General features: G+C 45.9%; 1 protein-coding gene across 2 annotated transcripts in view; it reads left to right on the top strand.

The window, feature by feature from the left end:
• epha4l (eph receptor A4, like) overlaps nucleotides 1-18938 on the top strand; it is a 48520-nt gene that overhangs the window by 2527 nt on the left and 27055 nt on the right. For both annotated transcript variants that reach the window (XM_028418872.1, XM_028418871.1), the window contains exons 3-4: nucleotides 1856-2519; nucleotides 18497-18652. In XM_028418872.1, coding sequence (XP_028274673.1) covers nucleotides 1856-2519; nucleotides 18497-18652 — 820 coding nt within the window. The remainder of the gene's footprint in view (nucleotides 1-1855; nucleotides 2520-18496; nucleotides 18653-18938) is intronic.

Genomic DNA, 18938 nt, shown 5'->3' with positions numbered 1-18938 from the left:
TTTATATCCCTTTCCACCATTGAGTCCGAGAGAGAGGGAGAAAGAGAGAGGGGGGAACTTGGCAGCTGAGAGAGGGTCCTCTGGAATGGATGAATAAGGGGGGAAAGTGCAGTGGGGTTCAGCTCTTGCCGCAGGACGTCCAGCTATAAAGCGACAGGGAATAGGGTCGTCCAAATGCGTGATCCCTGAGTCTAATTGGGGTATCTACAGTGGCTCTGATAAGAGGAAGAATGAGGGCCCACTGTGGCCACAGGCATCAGGGAAAAGGTAAAGCACATGCCATGCTTTCTAACCAAGCCTGAATGTGATGATACAGAATTATACACGCGTGCATTACTGAATAATTCTTCACATTAAACAGATCAGATGTATTAGTTCTCTTTGCACAAATGTGATGACAAGCACAAGTGAGCCTTTTTATGAAAATGGATACAAATTAGCTACAATCATGTCAGCTAATGCACACTCACCCAGGGGAACTGAATTTCACCTTGTGCAGCTGTTGCAGGCTCTGCCCGCCAGCCTTTCTAAATGAACTCGGTCAGTGCTGCTCGGTCCTCCCCTCAGCCATTTTATCACAAACAAGTGATTGACAGGGTCCCAGCAGCACCGGCAAGCCTTCATTCACCCTCTCATTATGACCAATTGGCCTTACTCTCCCTCTTTCCCTGCTATCTGGGGAAAGGTGCAGCCTTATCTCAGCGCTGCTTGATTTCCACAACAAAAGGGGGGCTAAAGGAAGACAGCAAAGTGGAATGGAACAGCAGGGGATGATAGACATTTTCTCAAATCATGCAGTCACAGCTATGTTAGGTATTATCCCATTCAACCCCTGGGAAATAAGGATTTAATCCAGATTGTTTATGATAAGCCATCAAGTCATATCTGCCAGTATAACCCATATCTTCCCCTGTCCCATTATGATTTTTGGTTTGTTTTTTGTACAGTTTTCTGAACGCTTGAAGCTTAAGGAGCCAGAGGCATGTCTGCTCGTGTTTACAGGCCAGCTCAGTCAAAGACTCTATTTAAAACACACAGTGAAAAACCTTAAGGGAGCACAACGCTTTGAGCCTCTCAAGACAGGCTCGTATTTGCTCAACAGTGCTCTGTGGAGAGGGGGAAACTTTATCATAAGTAAAACAAACATTCCCTCTCGGCAAAAATAAGCCAGGCCGCGCTGATAATGTAATCCATGCGCCCCACGTCAGCGCCTCCCTCTCTTTTTGCATGAGTTAAAGCCAAAGTCATGTGTGCCCCGGTCCCCATCATGTATGCAGATGTAAAGCAGGCACACATTAGGTCATTAGCATGCATATGGAGACCTTCTGAATCCACATAACCCGGTGTGTTTGCATTCTTTTCACCTGTGTGGAAAGGATTTTGTACACCACTCTCCAAAAAAGTAATTGAAAACTAATTACAGGGTTTCTTCCTCATAGTTCAGGAGAAGCAATGAATATTAATTTCTTTATGATTCTATGTTAGGACCTAACAAGTCTATTAGTTGTCATTCATAAAATATGCATTAACTTTAGCTGTCAATTAATTGCTCTGCTGAGGCTCAAATATTGACTCTACTAATAAAATGCTCTTGTGCAGTATCTCTTCTTCTTCGTGCATAAACTGGCTCCCAGTCATGTGTAATACTTGCACAGCCCATTTGAATTAGGGAGAGCATTTATTTTTGATATTTTTCAGATGTTCTTAACCTTTAAAAAAATCTGCTGCAATGCTTTTATGGGTTTTTAGTACTGTTTCTGTAGCTAGGGTTTGAAAAGTAATTGAGTGAGCAGACTAAGAGTTTAATGAAGTTTAAGAGTATCCTTGTAACATTTTTAATATGTTCTATCCCCAGTGGGAGGAAGTAAGCATTATGGATGAAAAGAACATCCCCATCCGGACGTACCAGGTGTGTAACGTCATGGAGCCCAGTCAGAACAACTGGCTCCGCACTGACTGGATCCCCCGCGGAGGTGCCCAGCGTGTCTACATTGAGATCAAATTCACCCTTCGGGATTGCAACAGCCTCCCGGGGGTCATGGGAACCTGCAAGGAAACCTTCAATCTTTACTACTACGAGTCCAACAACGACAAAGAGCGTTACATCCGTGAGAACCAGTTCGGCAAAATTGATACCATCGCCGCCGATGAGAGCTTCACTCAGGTGGACATCGGCGACCGTATCATGAAGCTGAACACGGAGGTCCGGGATGTGGGCGCCCTGACCAGGAAGGGTTTCTATTTGGCCTTCCAGGATGTTGGAGCATGCATTGCACTTGTTTCCGTCAGGGTCTTCTACAAGAAATGTCCTTTAGCCGTTCGTAACTTGGCCCAGTTTCCCGATACCATCACTGGGGCCGATACTTCGTCACTTGTGGAAGTTCGTGGCTCGTGCGTGGATAATTCAGAGGAAAAGGAGGTTCCAAAGATGTACTGTGGGGCTGACGGAGAGTGGCTTGTGCCCATTGGGAACTGCCTGTGCAACCCTGGATATGAGGAGCGCAATGCAGAATGCCAAGGTAAAGAAGTGACATTTGTCTCTGGCTGTTTTTTGGCCCCATTTCAGTTTAGACCGCACTCTCACCCTTCAAATCCTCCCCACCTTTTCAGTACCCTGCCTGTGTAATTTCCCCCTCTCCTCTGTCTCTGTTTCTTTGTCTTTATCCCTCGTGTTTTGTTCTCTTTGTCCTTCCCTCTCCTCCCTCCCTTAATTCCCCCACCTTGCACTCTGTTGGATGTTTTTATCTCCTCGCTCTCCCATACTCTGCAGTTTTCTTTCCAGTGTTGGTTGGGTGATAGAAGCAATGATGACTGTAAATGGAGTAATTAGCAGGCCCACAGGGAGGTGTTGTGTGATGGGATGCATCCCAGGGGAATTGGTGACACTGGGAGACGAGGGGTAGAGCTCCAACTGGTTCGCACTGCCGCTGTGTCTTTCACCCCAACCTGCTCTTTCTGTTATTCCCGATGGAGCCTGAAGCTGGGGGAAAGAGATAGACAGCTTTAGAGGAGGAGAAGGAGAGAGAAAGAGTTTATAATTCCAAGCAGGTATGAGAAGAGTGAAAACACACAGCTGGGAGATGGGGTTGAAATAGCGTTATTTGGTAGGGGGGAATAGCCCTATGTGGACGATTATTCCAGTCTCAGCTTTGATGTGATTCGATACCAGGGACTCTGATGAGGTTTTAAGGTCAGTGCAGGATCCCTACTACATCAGGAGCCTTTAGCATGTCAATACATATAAACATTTCCCATGAATACCCATTAAAACCCTGTCAAGAGCTGCTCCAGAATTTCTGATTTATCCAGATCCAAGGATTATGATAGTCTGTGCTCTAATTTAACTCACTTGTTTTACTACACCCAGTAGATTGTAGCTTATAGTGTACAGCCCTGTATTGTTAATAGCATCAAGTAGTAGCCAGCAGCTGTTTTGTGGATCACATTCAGCCCTTTTGCCAAGCTGAGGCGCAGTTGTAAGCTGGCCAGATGAGCGGATGCCAATTCTGCCATGATGGTTTATTGGTGTAAACCCTACCCGCCACCCACCACCATCACACGCACAAAAAAAAAGCGTGAGGGCCGCAGCAGCAAGCGAGGGGGTCAGAGGCTGGGCACGGGTGATTAACAGGGGGACGGGCTGCTACACCTCTCCTAATTTACGAGGAAGCCTTTATCTCAGAGGACTAATTGCATGACAAACAGGATGGTGATTTAAGGCTGTGTGTGTGTGTGTGAGAGGGGGTTACCACTGGCTTCTTGGGGGTAGTGAAGGCAAAGGGGTTCAAGTAGTCACAGATGGGTTTGTGTGTACATCTGTGTGTATTTGTCCAAAATAAGCAGTATATGAGCTTTAAGAATGCTCCTGGAATGTTGCCCATCTTATCCTCTGTCGCTGGCTTCAGATGGCTCCAGCCAGGTTTCTGTCCCCAGGGTCGGCTTCAAAAGAAACAGAGAGTGAGATGGAGGGTTGAGGTTAGAAGAAAGAGTGCAGTCAAGTAAATACTCTCTGGCTTTCTGCATGCAATTTACCATAAAGACCTCTCATGTTTCAAATCAGAGTGGCAACCCTGATCTCACATTGTATATCATAACTTCCATTTGCTTGTATGATTGAAATAGACTTTTTACCTCTCCCTCTTTAATTCCTGTTGAGATAGCTGTGACCCACTAAAGGCAGCAATAAAGGATTTGGAGTCCTTGATTTTATATGACTAATGCAGTCTTTTAGTGTTTGCCAGTCTGGCAGTGGCACTATTGCTCAAGCCAATATATCCATTTAGTTCACATATTGCTGCATCTGCTTGAGTTTGTTTAAGTTTACAGTGCCAACATGACCACACTCTGCACTTATAGCTTCAAATACATGTTTTATTTTTTATATTTCAACACAGCTGGATATCATGGCTTGTGTTGAGCATAAGGCGTCAGTGTGGGTCAGCCCCAGTGACTGGAGGGTTTAAAGGTGCTGACCACTGTTGGTCTTCAAGTACACTGATGGGCTGGTTAATATTCCTCTAAGTGACAGGCTCCATGGGAGAGGGACTCCACTCTTTTATGGCCATGTTGACCATGGGGCTTGGACAATAGTGTGTTTTGGGGGAGGGTGTGTATCAAGTGAGAGTTGTATGTTTAGGTGTTTGTATTGTTTCACACATGAAAACGTTTGAGGGACTGTGCTCACTGTAGAGGCACGATTGAGTTTAAACCTTCCTGTTTAAAAGGTTTTCTATGGTGCACACAGCCACGTTGTGTGAATGTGTGTGTGTGTATGTGGGTCCGCATGCTTGTGTGTCTTTGCTTGTCTTGTGTACGTGTGGGGTTACAAGGGCACCTTGGCCCCTGGTTCCCAGACCAGGATGAATGGGCCCTCCTCCATCATTGTTTGGGGCAGCAGCAGAGCCGGGCTGAGGCTGGTGATAATTTTGGGGTTTAGGTGGGGAGCTGACAGGGTACGTAAGCGTTTTATTCTCCACCCCTGGCAGAGGTGAGGGGTCATCCCCTTCTGCATCCATCTCCCTGCTCTGTCTGACAGGGTCGTGGATCCAGGATTAATTAAGACATCAGGGTTTTGACAGCTGAGGCTTGGGAGGAGGTGGGGGGGGGTGTCTGTCCTCAAGGTGGACCCGGAGTGGATAGGGTGTACTCCCAGAGCCAAGGCAAGAGGGGCACTGAGGGCCAAGGGGCCCCCCTGATCCAAGGAGAGGGGGACGCTGTCTGTTTGTATTTGGGATCCTTTTCCTTGTTAACCAGCTCCCCCACTCATGCTCTGTGGGGAGGGTGTGGGGGTCAGGGCATCCTCCGCTCCTCATCTGGTGAGGGGATCCCTACTGTTGATGAGGTGGTGGGAGAGAGACATTAGTGAGAACTATGTATGTGATTATGTGGAAATAATAATTGCCTTAACAGTTTTTTTTCAGGGGGTGAGAGAAACGTTTGTTGTGTGTGCTCTGGCAGCAGTTTTACCTCTGCAGAGCAATGATGTGTGTTTAAATCAGCAGATTTGAAGTTGCTTGTGTGTGTGTGTTTGCTAAGGATATGGCACAGTTGAGGTGTGAAGGTGACAGACACTGCAGACTGCTTGCTCATGGTTGAGCTGTGAACCCATCCCTGAATCCTAACCTGTTTGTCATCCTGTACTTGTGAGGACCTTTATTGGCATAATGCCCCTCTTTATTCATTATCCAAACCTATTACACTAACATGCAATTATTGTTGTCTTAAGGACTCACTATTTCTTCCCCCAAATTGTGGCAAGATCTCACAAGGTGACAGACGACTATAAGCAGACCTTAATATCACCTTCTCAGAAAACTAAATCATCAATTTTAAAATCTTTACATTTTTTTTACATTATTTATTTATTTGATGAATGGATGAATCATTTACTGCATGGCTCAGTGCCTGATTTTGATGTCAGCATGCGATCAGAGAGTTTCCTCACCTGAGGGCCCCCTGGCTCCCCCCTCCCTCACTATATTCCCAGCAGTCTTTGCTGAGCTGGAAACTCTCATTGGTAATGGATTAAGAGGTTTTAGGGATGAAGTTTCTCTCCCGTGCTTCATTCATTTTGTGTGTGTGTGTATCTAGGTCTCCCATTCTCTCTCTCTCTCTCCCTCTGTTGACAGTGTTAAATATGCGCTTGGGAGCATCATTCTAAATTCACCACGTAATTCTATTTAGCCCGCCGGTCCCCGATGGCTTTAAATACACACAGACTCGGTCCCTCGTTTCCCTCCTCCTCCTCCTCCTCCACCTCCTTCCTCTCTTCTGCATATACGCAAATGAACCATTTGCATCTTCAGGCTGGTTTGCCTCTTTTATGTCTGTCCCATGTCTTCTGTCTCTTGAAATTTCCTCTCACTTCAGTGGCTCTTTATGAGCGTTTCTCTCTTTTCATGTGTCTCTCTCCTTTTATATCCATCCATTTTCACTGCTGAGTTTCTGTTAGCAATTTTCACCCATTCACACTCAGTTTTTTTTCTCTCCTCCTCCTCTTCGTTTTTTCCCCCTCCCTCTCCCCCCGCCGGCCGTCGAGGTGGTTAGTGTTTGTCAGCCTGTCTCTGGTGGCAGCAGCAGGAAGTGGGCTGAATAATGAGATTACCTTCAGTGTTGGGAGGGAGGCGACGAGAAGCAGCACACTAAACATCATCGCCCGTCATTCTTCCCACAAATACACGTGTGAGAGCGCACACAACCCTCAATAATAAACATTTGTTATAAACATGTGTATGTACTCGCTTCCATATATGCTGCTGCTTATACAAGTGAATAAAGTAGGCGCATGTAAAAAAATGACACATTAAGTAAGAGAGAAGTAGCAGATGTACACACACACACACGTACCCACAAACACACCATCTTTAGTATGCTTCGGCACACAGACACATACTCAGAGCTGAGCAGAGCAGCAGAATGGAGGTGAATGTACTCATCACTCTCCCTGCCACCAGAGAGGCTCATTTTGTGCTGCTGAATAGAGACGAGGAATCTATTACCGACAGAGAGCAGGAAAGAACAACAGATACAGAACGAGAGGACAAAATGTCTCATGAGCGATCCTCCACCACCCTCTCCTTCCTGCTGGAATAATTACTTAAAGCATTTTTTTAATATCCTTTTCTTCTTGAGCTCCTCGAATGTTGAAAAAAAGTCCTCTTAACACACACAAACCTTCTCTTGACTAAATAGATAGGGGGTGGGGGGTGGGGGGGTTGAGGAAGGGCTGCTGGTGGTAATTCAGCCGTCATTAGCTGAGGTGCTGAAATGTTTTTCCTGCTTGGGCTGCCGTCCTGCCTCGGTGTTTGTTCCCTTTTGCAGTTCTCGACACTCATCACCCCTCTCTATTTCTCTTCACCGTGCCCTATTTAGGGCAGGAAGCCACCAGTGATGGAGCGTGACCCGGGCTGATAGCCGTAGTGCTCCCACAGCGCCGGCTACACCGCCACGAATATCCATCTTTAACTCATTTATCTCACACTGAGATTCCTAACCCTCATTTTTGCCTATAAACATCAAGCTTCCTTTCAGAATCTTTCAGCTGTCTTGTTTCACGGAACTAAAACTCATTGTTGAAAGCTTGTCAAAGTACAAGTGAAAAAAAACGAGTGATACTTGCACCAGTTGGTTTTAAAGGAAATAAGTTATTAAAGCAAGATCAGAAGACTACAAAACAGCTTCTCGATAATATGGACTTAGTCTCCTGACTAATTAGTGAGAATCTGTCAGTAGAATGAAGCTAGATCTATGCTAACAAGTAACTGTTGCTGTGCCAGTGAAGGTAACATTTTAATTAGAATGGATGACAGATACACTTCCTAACTGAGCGTGCTTTCCTGTATCATGCTCCTTTCATATGACTTGAATCCTGACGGCTACCTATACACAGGAGTGCACACTAATGCTGCCTGTGTGTCATGAGTGTTCACTGGGTGTAGAATGGATAGAAAAAGCACAACAACAAACTTGATGATGAGATTGGGATTGTTTGTGCTATGATGGCTGTAGAAGATGAATTACTTTGAATTGAATTAAATAGCAACAGGTATCATTTCAATTTCAATTTAATTTATATAGCGAATGTGTAAAAGGATCCTAATTTGGTTTTTAGGAGCTGATTAAGATTAAAAGTTGGCTTTAGGTTTTTGTTTTAAATTTCCATTCTGAGGTAATTTAATTACTCAGTAAAAAGGCAAAATCCAGTAAGCATAGCAAGTGTTCATTTTGGATGATAACACTTTGCTCCTCTCCTCTCCTCTCCTCTCCTCTCCTCTCCTCTCCTCTCCTCTCCTCTCCTCTCCTCTCCTCTCCTCTCCTCTCCTCTCCTCTCCTCTGCCCTCATCTTTTTGAAAAGCATCCTCTCTTTGAAGCCCGCGATGGGAAGAGGGAGCGATTAAAGCAGTCAGCAAGCAAATTAGCATGTCAAAAGGCCCTGAATCAATACCCCAGCTCTCTACCAACACAACCCTGCAGTCCTTTCACCCCCTCCCTCTATCCATCCCTGCTGTTCCCCCATTCCTCCGGCTGTTTCCCCTCTTCTCCCTCCATTTTCTCCTGCACTCCTGCACACTCTCCCTCTTGCTCTCTTGCCCTTTTCTTTCTTACTTCGCTCACTTTAAATTTTTCCTTCCTCCAAACCTTCGGTTTTCTCCCTGAGCTGGCAGACAGCCGCAGAGAAGAGGTAGGGTTTGTAAAGAGAGATGGACGGATGTATAGGCAGAGAAAGACGGATAGAGAGGGAAGAGGTGGACAGCGATCAAGTGGGCATGGGTGGACTGTTTTGGAGAGGGAGAAAGAGAGGGAGAGATGTTATGAAAGAGAAAGAGGGCCCCTGCCACCTTCTTTGTGCTGAAAAAGAGGCAGAACAGACCTCTCTCGCCAAGAAGAGTGAAGAGGAGATGAGGAGAGGCAAGGAGGGAGGAAGAGGGAGAGAATAAGAGACAAAAAACACGAGGGGAAGTGAAGTGGAAAGAGATTTAGTTCCAGTCTGGCAGCCGTGCTTTTTCTGCACTTCATCCGTCGGTTCACCATTGCACGGAAATCCCTTTGATCTGGGGCAATATGTTACTGATCGCGACCACTGTGAGTGTGCGCATAGAAAGACAGAGAGTGTGAACCATTCTCTGTCTTATATTTAGTCTGTGCATCTGTCTCAGCAGGCATATCACTCGCTGTATCATAAACTTCTATAACGTTCCAATCGCGTTGCGCGATCTGAGCCTGGAGAGACAAAGCAGCCCAGCAGCTCCTCAGATGGACGCCAGCTCTCCTCTCACTATCTGACAATAGGAGGCTGATTGCAAACACCTTGAAAATGTTTTATCTCTCCCTTTCTCTTTCTCCTGCTGATTTCTATCTTAAGCTCCCCTCTCATCCTACAGGGCCAATAGTAGGTGGTCTTTTCTCCTTTTCCCTCGTCATCCTTTTTCTCTCCAGGCGCAGGGTTCAGTGGCCAAATCAAAGGCTGCTCCGTAGCAATCAGTTAGGGGTTATGACAAAAAGCCTTGCAATAAAGGGCCGCTGTGTAATCTGATGGGCCCTGAGACCAGACACAGTGCCCATTTTAATGAGCTGAGATCCCCCTTTTCTAATCATGCTGGTGGAGGAAATGGCACACTGGTTCATTTTCCCTAGAAAAACACACACACACACTTTGAATGTGTGATTTGAATCTAAAACCACATGCAGGTTAATACAATGCAGCATTTTTTAGGCAACAGGTGTTGATGAAGTGGGAGGAAGAATCCTGGGTGTTTGATTGAAGCACTACAAAGGTTTAAAGTGGATAGAAAACTCTCCTAGTTTAGTCAACACTCGGAAACATGAATCACTGCTATAGACTGAAAACAAAGATGGACGAACCCACAGGTCTGGACACTTTACCATGGAGGTCTATGAGGTGTGATTTACTTTTTAATGTGAACCTCAAGGGTCATTCAGAGGAGCTGCAGTTTTTGGCACTTGTGTTTGCTTCTTTGCACAGACCTGGAAGTTATCACGATAAAGTTTGTCGGTGCTGGCCATGCTAATACGGCCCAGTAAGTGTCAGGATATAAATCATATGCATACTACCAGAACTCAGCCCAGAACTGTCAGATCAGTGGCTCTCCTCCCACTACGATGTGTATACACACCCGAAATGCAACATGTGTATCAAACACATCTGCCTCTGAGGTACAACCTCTCTACAGGAGAGCTGAAATGTAATTTTGGGGGATCCGAATCTGTGGATGTCCAACCAGAGGCAGGCTTGATCCTTTCCTGATCCACAGCCAGTTGTCAAATACAGCCGAAAGGGGAAGTAAAAATAGAGACCATTCCTTGAAGACTCACACCACGGAGGTATGAGAGATCAGGAAGGAAAACAGAAAAAGACAGATATTGTCGAGACTGAGAGAAAAAAGAAATGATTGAAATGAAACAAGTGTGCGTGCGTGTGTGTGTGACAGCAGCTGTGTGTGTCTGTGAGAGCAAAGGAAAGCGGGAGATGAATTGATTCCTGTCGAGTGGCCCTGATAAACTGCTGGGGATGTGAAAGGTGAAGTGGGGGGTTATGGGTACAGACGGTGATCGCTCTTTGAACAAGCCTGGCGTGGTCATGTCACGACCTCCGGCAGCTGCGGTTGATATTACAGCCAATATACACCTGTGCGTGTTGCAGAGCTGTGTCACCTGACTAGTAACACTTTAAACAGACTGCAACAAAAGATCTGGTTTGGTTTCCTGTGTTGAGACATAATAACAGCAAGAGATTAAAGGAAGTTATTGACAGATTTTTGGCTGCTCTGGTGCTGCTCAAATTACCAACAATGCTGCCAAGAATGAAGCATCACCTTACAAGAAATCTTAAAGATAAGGTGGCGATAGCAGACAGTGTAGGAAGAGCTGTAGACATACTTGGAGTGAAAGAAGGCAAAAACACACACACACTCTCTCTTCTGGCTCCCTCCCAGTGGAGCCCACACACTCACTTCAAAGCTTGCTGTGCATTTTAACCTCACAGCCCTTTGTTTGGCTGTCCTACATCATCGCTGTGCCTGTGTGTCTGTCCTCACATCAAAGCTAAAGGTTAAAACACATTAGCAAGAGTAACCCTGTCTAAGCAGCAACCATTAACCCCAGGCTCCTGTTACGCACCCTGCAAGGCCAGGTTCAACTAGCCTGGGGTTAGGGAGAGCAACGCACACACCCAGTGGCAATGTTTGTGTGCACACATGTACGCTGCTAGCTCAGGAATGCACACACACACAGGCACATTATGCCAAGCTATACCACATGAACACAGTTGTGGGGGTGGGTGGATATCATTTCCACACCAGCAATGACCTCGATCGTGATTTGAAACAGAGTGAGAGAGAGAGAGAGGGTTAGGGGGGAGAGTGGTCTGCAGGGCCTGAGTGACACACCAGGGGAGGTCAGAGGTTAAAGCAGTGACAGCCACTGTGGAGACCAGCAGACCGTCACTGGGCTGACATGAGCTGTTGAAGAGCTAGTGACCCAGGAAAGTTTTTAATGTACCCTGAATACACACGCACACACACAGACTCACACACACTCATAACTGCATGTAAACGTGCCCACGGCGCAGAAACACAATGGTACTGCAGCATTCTCAGGGACACACACCCTCACACGCACACACATGCACAATGGAAGGTGTTTTGAGGCCCCAGACAGGCTGTCGTCTGGGAGCTACAAGTAGATTACCTAAACAAACAACCTAAATATACCTTCCTTTTTCACCCGTAAGTCGACCCTTTCCAACCCCCCCGTCATAACACACCATGCTACTTCTTGATGTTGATGTTAAACTTGCCCCCAAAACTGCAGACAACTAGGCAATTAAAGTTTTGCATGTGTGTTTTTGCACACTTAAGTGTTGACAGATGTGTGTGAGCTTACATTTGACATACAGTAAGTGTGAGGTAGGTATTCTGATTTACAGGGTTGTAGAAGACTCACTTTTAACTCGTTTTAAGTTTTTTTTTGGTGAAATTGTAATTATCAAAACAGTTGTGATCATCCGAGTGGCCACAGATGTTGTGGGCAACAATTTTTGTTTAGTTAGCAGTAGATCAACCATCAGTTCCTTTAAAAATCACATGATTTAAACATTTGGAGCAACTTTATTTCCATCTGTATCTGGATACGGAGCCGCATATTAGGAAGGCAAAGGTTTATCCCTGCAGAATATCCCTGTGGTGATGACATCACACTGCAACAATGTTAGAGTTCCTATGGAGGTTACACACCTGTGGAAAGCAGGTCAGAGCGGGTGGAATTATGAGCCACTTAAAGCGACACAATGAACAAAGTGACTTGATTGTGAATAAGTATACATATACAGTCTATGTGCTATTTCTTTATTAAGCGAAGTGGATTTATTGCACAGCTATAGAATGGATGTGGCACACTATATTGTGCAAAAATTAATAAATGTGTGAACAAATCTGTGCATTGAGGGTGTTGCATTGTGGGCTTTTACAGTGATTTGTTATGTATTTGTGCTACAGCGCGACACGTGGTTTACACTTGTTTACAGAGTCGGCTATGAACGCCCCATTGAGACCGCATCCCTATCGCTTCCTCTTCCTCTTCACCTATTCTTAGTGTGTGTTCTCCTCACACATCCTCCCTTTTCCTGCCCCATTCTCCTTCACTTGCCGCCGGTAGAATAGTTTAGCTCTCCCGATTGTTTAGCAGTCGTTGTGTGTGCCCATGTTATCGTCACCCTCGCACAACATTAGCATACACCCCCTCCTCTCCTCCTTCAGTGTATCTGCCTGTTTTTTTTTCATAATTGAATTGAAATGCAGTTCTTTTCATTGTAAACAATGTCAGGAAAGCATACTAAATACACACACATGTAGACACACACGTCCAACGTGAGGCTCCAGGGCCCCTGGAGACCTTGAGGAAATTGGACCAAGACAATGCCATGACAGAATTTGTTTACCTCCCATCATCCCTGCTGCGCTGCTGTCCCCTTGTGCTCACACACAGCCTGTTCGGTGGATGTGTGTGTGTTTGTGTGTATTTGCATGCATGCATGGTGGTTTGAATCTGTGCAGTCCTGTGAGGGGCCTTTGAAGGTCTTTGTGTTCATACCTGAGAGTGTGCAGGTGTGCAGAGGTTTGCAAGCCTCTGTTTGTGTATGTATCTCTGTCTTGTTTGCATTGAATTAAGGTCCATTACCCACCTGCTGCTGCTGCTGTGTGAATCTTAGGTCACAAAAGGTCCTCAGTCAATTGGCAGTACGCCCAGCTTTGGGTGGTGGCACCCTTCATGGACCTGGCATGGGTGCAAAAAAAAAAAGTGGAATCTGAGTGGCTCCTACCCAACGAAACCAAGACAAACAGCGTTGCAGCAAACAAAGATGGATGTGTTTGCCTGCACCTCTCGCTGCTCCGTCCATCTCTCTGCTCCGCCACCTTTCCATTTTGTGCACACTTTCTTTAGGGTTTCATTCATTTCCTCAAATTCACCTTCAGGGTCCCCTTTTTTTAAAGGAGTGGCCCTGTACATTCATAAGTGCTTGGGTGGAATACTTTAGATTTTTGAGATATAACCATTGTACCAATATTCCTTCTTAAGGCCAGGCTGGAGGAACTGAGGTGGGGTGTGGGGGGCAGGGGAGTTGAGGCCTACGTGTCAATAGGAACGCTGAGTCCTCGGTCTGCAGGAAGCCTTCTGAACAATATTTCAATTTTTTGTGGTCCACACAGTAACAATATAGGTGGTACCGCTCTTAGCATAAAAAATGAGGCAGGATGTGGTGTGTTAGTCTTGCATAATGACAAAAAAACTGCTAACATGCAAAAATGACCCTGTCAAAGGACTGCAAAATTTCAGGTCTGACTTGTTGCAAATTATACATTCTGTGGTAGTGCTGGTGTTGAATTTGAATAAAAGGTCGCAAAATCAGCAAGAGGTGACAGTGTTGTATTTTGATGGCCTCAAAATGTCACCGAGTATAAGCTCCTTTGTTCTCTGTGTCCAATTTTGTTGTAATTTTCATTTTTACAGTGTGTTTTTCTGCTGGCCCTGTTCATTGTCTTGGTGCTCTTTGTTAGGTGCAGACATTTTAATTAGGGCATCTTGGGTGGCTCCTGGGTGATGGATGGGCGCTGCTGAAAATACAGTTATAAATCATTCGCCATTTGACAGACAAACTACTGGCAACTCTCGCAACCCCCCCCAACCCCCCACCCCCCTGCTGGCACTGGCCGCCATTAGCAAAGCCGCTGTGATTGTCAGCGGTGTGTTATTAACGTTGTTAGCCCTTTTTTGGCTTTAGTTTGAAGCCTTCATTAAGGATGTCAACCCAGATGTAGCCAGTTAGGTTTTGCATTTTTAAAGGACGGTATAAGTAGCATGGGGGACCTTTGTCGCCCGGTGAGGTCAAGGTCAAGATGTGTGTCGAGTGTGCGTCATCAATCACGGTGATCAGTTTCGGTGGCCGTGTGTCCCTCATCCATCATGGTGATGGGTTTCGCCGGCCGTGTGTCTGTGCATCGGAGGTAATTAATAACGCTCGGTGACGGAATTAATGAGTTAACCTGCTCCACTCTCCTGCTGTTCCTGTGACAGATGCTAACGGTCACCAGCTAGTTATCCCTGTTTGGCTCAGGTGTATTGATGTGGATGCTCTCCTATTATCTATGATTTTATCTGCACAGGCATAGATCATAAATATTATCCAGTTTCTGACAGCAGCTGGAGTGTAAACAAAGCACTATTGGAACAGTAATCCTTTCTAGCAGGCAGCTCACCTAAGCAACAAACTGCCTTCCACAGGGAGTAAAAAGAAAAGAAGATAGAAGACACACAAAGGCAAAAGGATATGGCAGGTTGAATAGAGATCGTTGGCTCCTCAAGGTGCAGGAGAAGGAGAGACTCTCCTTGCCCTCAGGTCCTGAAAGCCGATCGCTTCTCTCTTCTTTTTTTGTTTGAAAGAGTTGCTTTGTGAGGACGTCTCTGACTGCTCTTCTGAAGAGCGCTCACTGTCTGTTATGACTTAAAAAGAGTGACCGAGTTTTCATCACCCAAAGAAGATAAAGTGCAGCCTTGAAAGGAGGGAAAATGCAGTAGTTTGAACTTAATTCTCTCTCTTTTTTTTTTGATTACAAGAGAGGCAATTGTTCTGCTTGGGCAGGCCTAGTTATTGTGCGCCGTGTGCTGGGTGTTACATTCCCGGGGTTTTTTTGGATGGCTATTGTGGTGCAAGTTTGCTCTCATGCTTTCAGTCCCCCTGTGTATTGGATACTTTGTTGTGTAGGCTGCAGAATAGCTTGCCTATCAGGCTTTGCATGCGGGTCACACAAGGTGGGCTGCAGTAGGTGGGTGTGTGGGTAGATGTGGTTTTATTTAGCGGCAATGAAGGGAGCATCTATGCCTGTTCAAAAGCCTGGTGTGTGGGTTGTTGCCACTCAGAGGAAAATGTATCCGGGCTGTAGCTGTCTCATGTGTGGGTAGCTATCATTGTATCATTAGCTTTTGCGCACTTATGTTTTGTTTTTTTATAGATGGCTGCACTGATGGTTGTGTCTTGAACCCGTCTTACCCCCCACCTCCCCTCCCTCCCCTCAGCCTGCAGAATCCCCACCGCACGGACAAAACTACTCATTAACTCCCAACAACTCCTCCCTCAGCTCCGGCACTCTAAATGTGGTTTAGCTCAGAGACAACAGGGGACGGGGCAGGGGGAAGGACTAACAAAAGGGGGGGGGGGACTAAAGCCAAAGAGGAGGATTGAATGAGTGAGTGAGCTACTGAGGGAAAAAAGAGGAAGAATGCGATGTCCCGGTCTATGAGGGATTCCATTTTCTTGCCTTTCCAGAATAGAACAGTAAGTCACCAGTCCCTTTGTCTGCCTTTGATCTCTCAGCTCAGGGATTTGGCACCTGACAAACCCCTCTCTGTCTGAAAGGAGGCCTGCCGAGAGAAACCCTAAGAGGAGAGAGATAGAGGGCAGAAAGAGAGTTAGAAAAAATAATAAAGGAGAGTTTAAACGGCAAGGGCTAAAACGGAGACGGTAGAAAAAAAGAAAGTGTGGAAAAATTGGGTTAGACTTTTGAGAGCTGTACAAGAGGATATGATGAGGGCTTGTCTGCTCAGATCCCATAAAAAAACTAAATACACATGTGCTCAAGTGTGTCTGTATTTGGGTCTACGTGTAGGTTTGCCACGGTTGGCCCGGGCAGTGATAAATCCAGCGAGTCTTAAGGGAGATTCCTCTCAGAAGCCACGGTCTCTTGGACCACCCACTACTGTGGTCTCTTCTCGCTCGCTCTCTCTCTCTCACACACACACATGCAGACACACTCCTAATAGGAAGCAAATTCGCCAGATTTACTGGGATATCGACCTCACTTTTCCCTCCGCCGTTCCTTTCTGCGGGGCAGTCGCTGCTATAAACAACCGCTTCTGATGTTGACATCAACATTTTCAAACACAAAAGCTTAAAACCGCAGATGAAGATGCCAGAGCAACGTTTATAACAAACAAAGATTTGCAAAGAATTATGGGAGAACTGTGGGGTTACTTTGGGACATCTTAATAAGCGAAGGGCGAAAAACTCATCAACCATGCACAGTTTGAGGTGGACGGTGTCCTAAGACTTTTAAAGAGGCTCAGGCCCAAAGGCTGTGAAGCATGGGACTCAATTAACTCTCCCTCCAGCTTTTAGCATGGGGGGCATCTCTTCTAACAGCCGATTGACCCCGGTCTAAACTCCACACACTTTCCTGGTCAGCGAACATGCACAAACCCTGACATAAACTTTGTGTTGTGTCACCTGAAGCGGTCACAACCTCTTGAACAATACCCACAATTCCCAGCGTCCCTCTGTTTCCACTGGGCGTTGAAAGATAGAGAGATAACACAAAGCTCCTCCTGACTAATCTCCCCCTCCTCTCTTCTTTTGCAACTGTGAAGAAAAGAAACGGAGGCTTCGCGCACCCCCGCAGGCTACAATCAATGAGGCCCTTAGCTTAGCGTTAGCGAGTGAAGCGGCGGGGATTTAGCCTTGATTGAGCGAGTGGGAGTGGGTGAAGAATAGGCTCAGCAGGTAGCGGCTAGCCCGGCTCGGTTAAACGCCACGCTACGCTAATCCAGCTTCTGCAGAGGAGAGGCTGCGGGGCAAAGAGCTTGACTTTATTACGCCTCCAAGACAGGGATTTCCCAGTATTTTAGAGGGGTTTGTGGATTTCCTCCTCTGTTTGTATGTGTGAGCACATTGGCTGGTCTGTGGAATGTGTGTTTTGGTCGGACTGTTGGGTTTTTTTCGCTGCGGTGTACGTGGACAGGCACTGATTTGATTTCTGGTGTGGTGAACACATGTGGGAGTTTGTTTATGCGACAGTATGTAGGATTCCCTGATGTATTTATGACTGTGGTGATGAAATCCATGAACCCAGATCTGGAGTATGTGTGTGTGCAAAAAGAGGGATTACTTTACTGCTCCAGACTATAAGTGTGTAATTATCTGACTTATATTGGGTATGAATTTACCCGTCTGTCTTCATCATAACAACACAGACGCACACTCTCATAAAACCCATATCACAGACCCTCCGGCCTCCATACCGTTCAACACCGCTCAATGCCAAACACACTTCGCTGACTGACAGGTTATTTGGTCCAATCGGTGTTGCGACTGTCTGCGCCGCACCTCTCTGAGAATTGTTCTTTTGTCCTCCTCCTCTGGTTCAGCGCTCAGGGGCTGAAATATAACCCCGCTAGGCTTCCCCGTCCATTATAGAAACGGATAGACGGAGGAGAAACTCCTTGAAAGACGAGCCCCCCAATCAAACTGTCAGTCACCAAAATAAAAAAAAACTGTGAGCACTGTCGCCAAAAGTAGGAAAAGTGTCACTAAGGTTACCATTTCAGACAGAGGTGTGTGTATTTTTGTGTGACAGACACAGAGTGAAAACAGCCTTGTGAGAGTGACAGAGCTCCTAGTGTGCCAAGTGTGGTGGCATTTGTTTGTTAAATGGTCTGAAATGCCAATGGCTCTGGTTTCAGTGCAGAGCCAGAATCCTGCCAGTGGAGCGTAGCTTTAAATTTGCCAGAGAGAGAGAGAGAGACAGAGAAGAGGTAGTTATTTGATCTTCTGTGTTTTTTTTTTTTTTTTGTCAGAGGAAATAGCACGCTTTAATCCTGTTGTGTTGTTTTTGATAATGGATCCGTGAGAAAGGTGAAACGGAGAGACACGAAAGCGTCTCAGCAACGCACTGCTGTCGCTAACTGGAGGGAAGATAATCAATCACAGCATTCATCACTTCCATTTGAAATATATATTTTATATTTGGTCAAATCCTTTGAAAGCAGAATCTTTTTTCTCACCTGGTCTGTCTATTGGTTGGTCTCCAAATCTGACCAAAAACTTGCTTTAACATGCAGCTTAAAACTCAAAAAATGTTCTCCTCAATATAAAAGGACTTCATACTCGGATGATGTTCTAACCATCACACCTTTCTCTTTTATCTTTCAGCCTGTAAGATCGGATACTACCGCGCCCTGGCCACTGATGGCGCCTGCTCCAAGTGTCCGCTCCACAGCTACTCCGTCAGGGAGGGTTCCACCTCCTGCGCCTGCGACAAAGGATACTTCCGCTCCGAAACGGACCCTGCATCCATGCCCTGCACCCGTAAGTACAACCACATGTAGCTATAAGCAATACAGTTATATCAATAGAAAGCCAGGAAGGGATTTTTAAACAGGAAGATTTCTTGCTAAGTAATCAAACACTCTCTCATTCTCTCATCCAGTGTCAGCCTGAATTACTCCCTTTCACACACAGAGGCAATCACTGGGCGCAAACATAAAGTAGGCGGCTGCTGGTTTAATAGGTGTCTTTTGATTCTAGGTGGTACTTAGTGATCAGTCACAGTGACACGGAACTAATTAGAGTATAAACCGCATCTCAGATCCTG

The sequence above is a fragment of the Parambassis ranga genome, chromosome 13 (genome assembly GCF_900634625.1).
Source record: "Parambassis ranga chromosome 13, fParRan2.1, whole genome shotgun sequence".
NCBI lineage: Eukaryota > Metazoa > Chordata > Actinopteri > Ambassidae > Parambassis > Parambassis ranga.
This window is presented reverse-complemented; position numbering and strand designations above follow the sequence as displayed.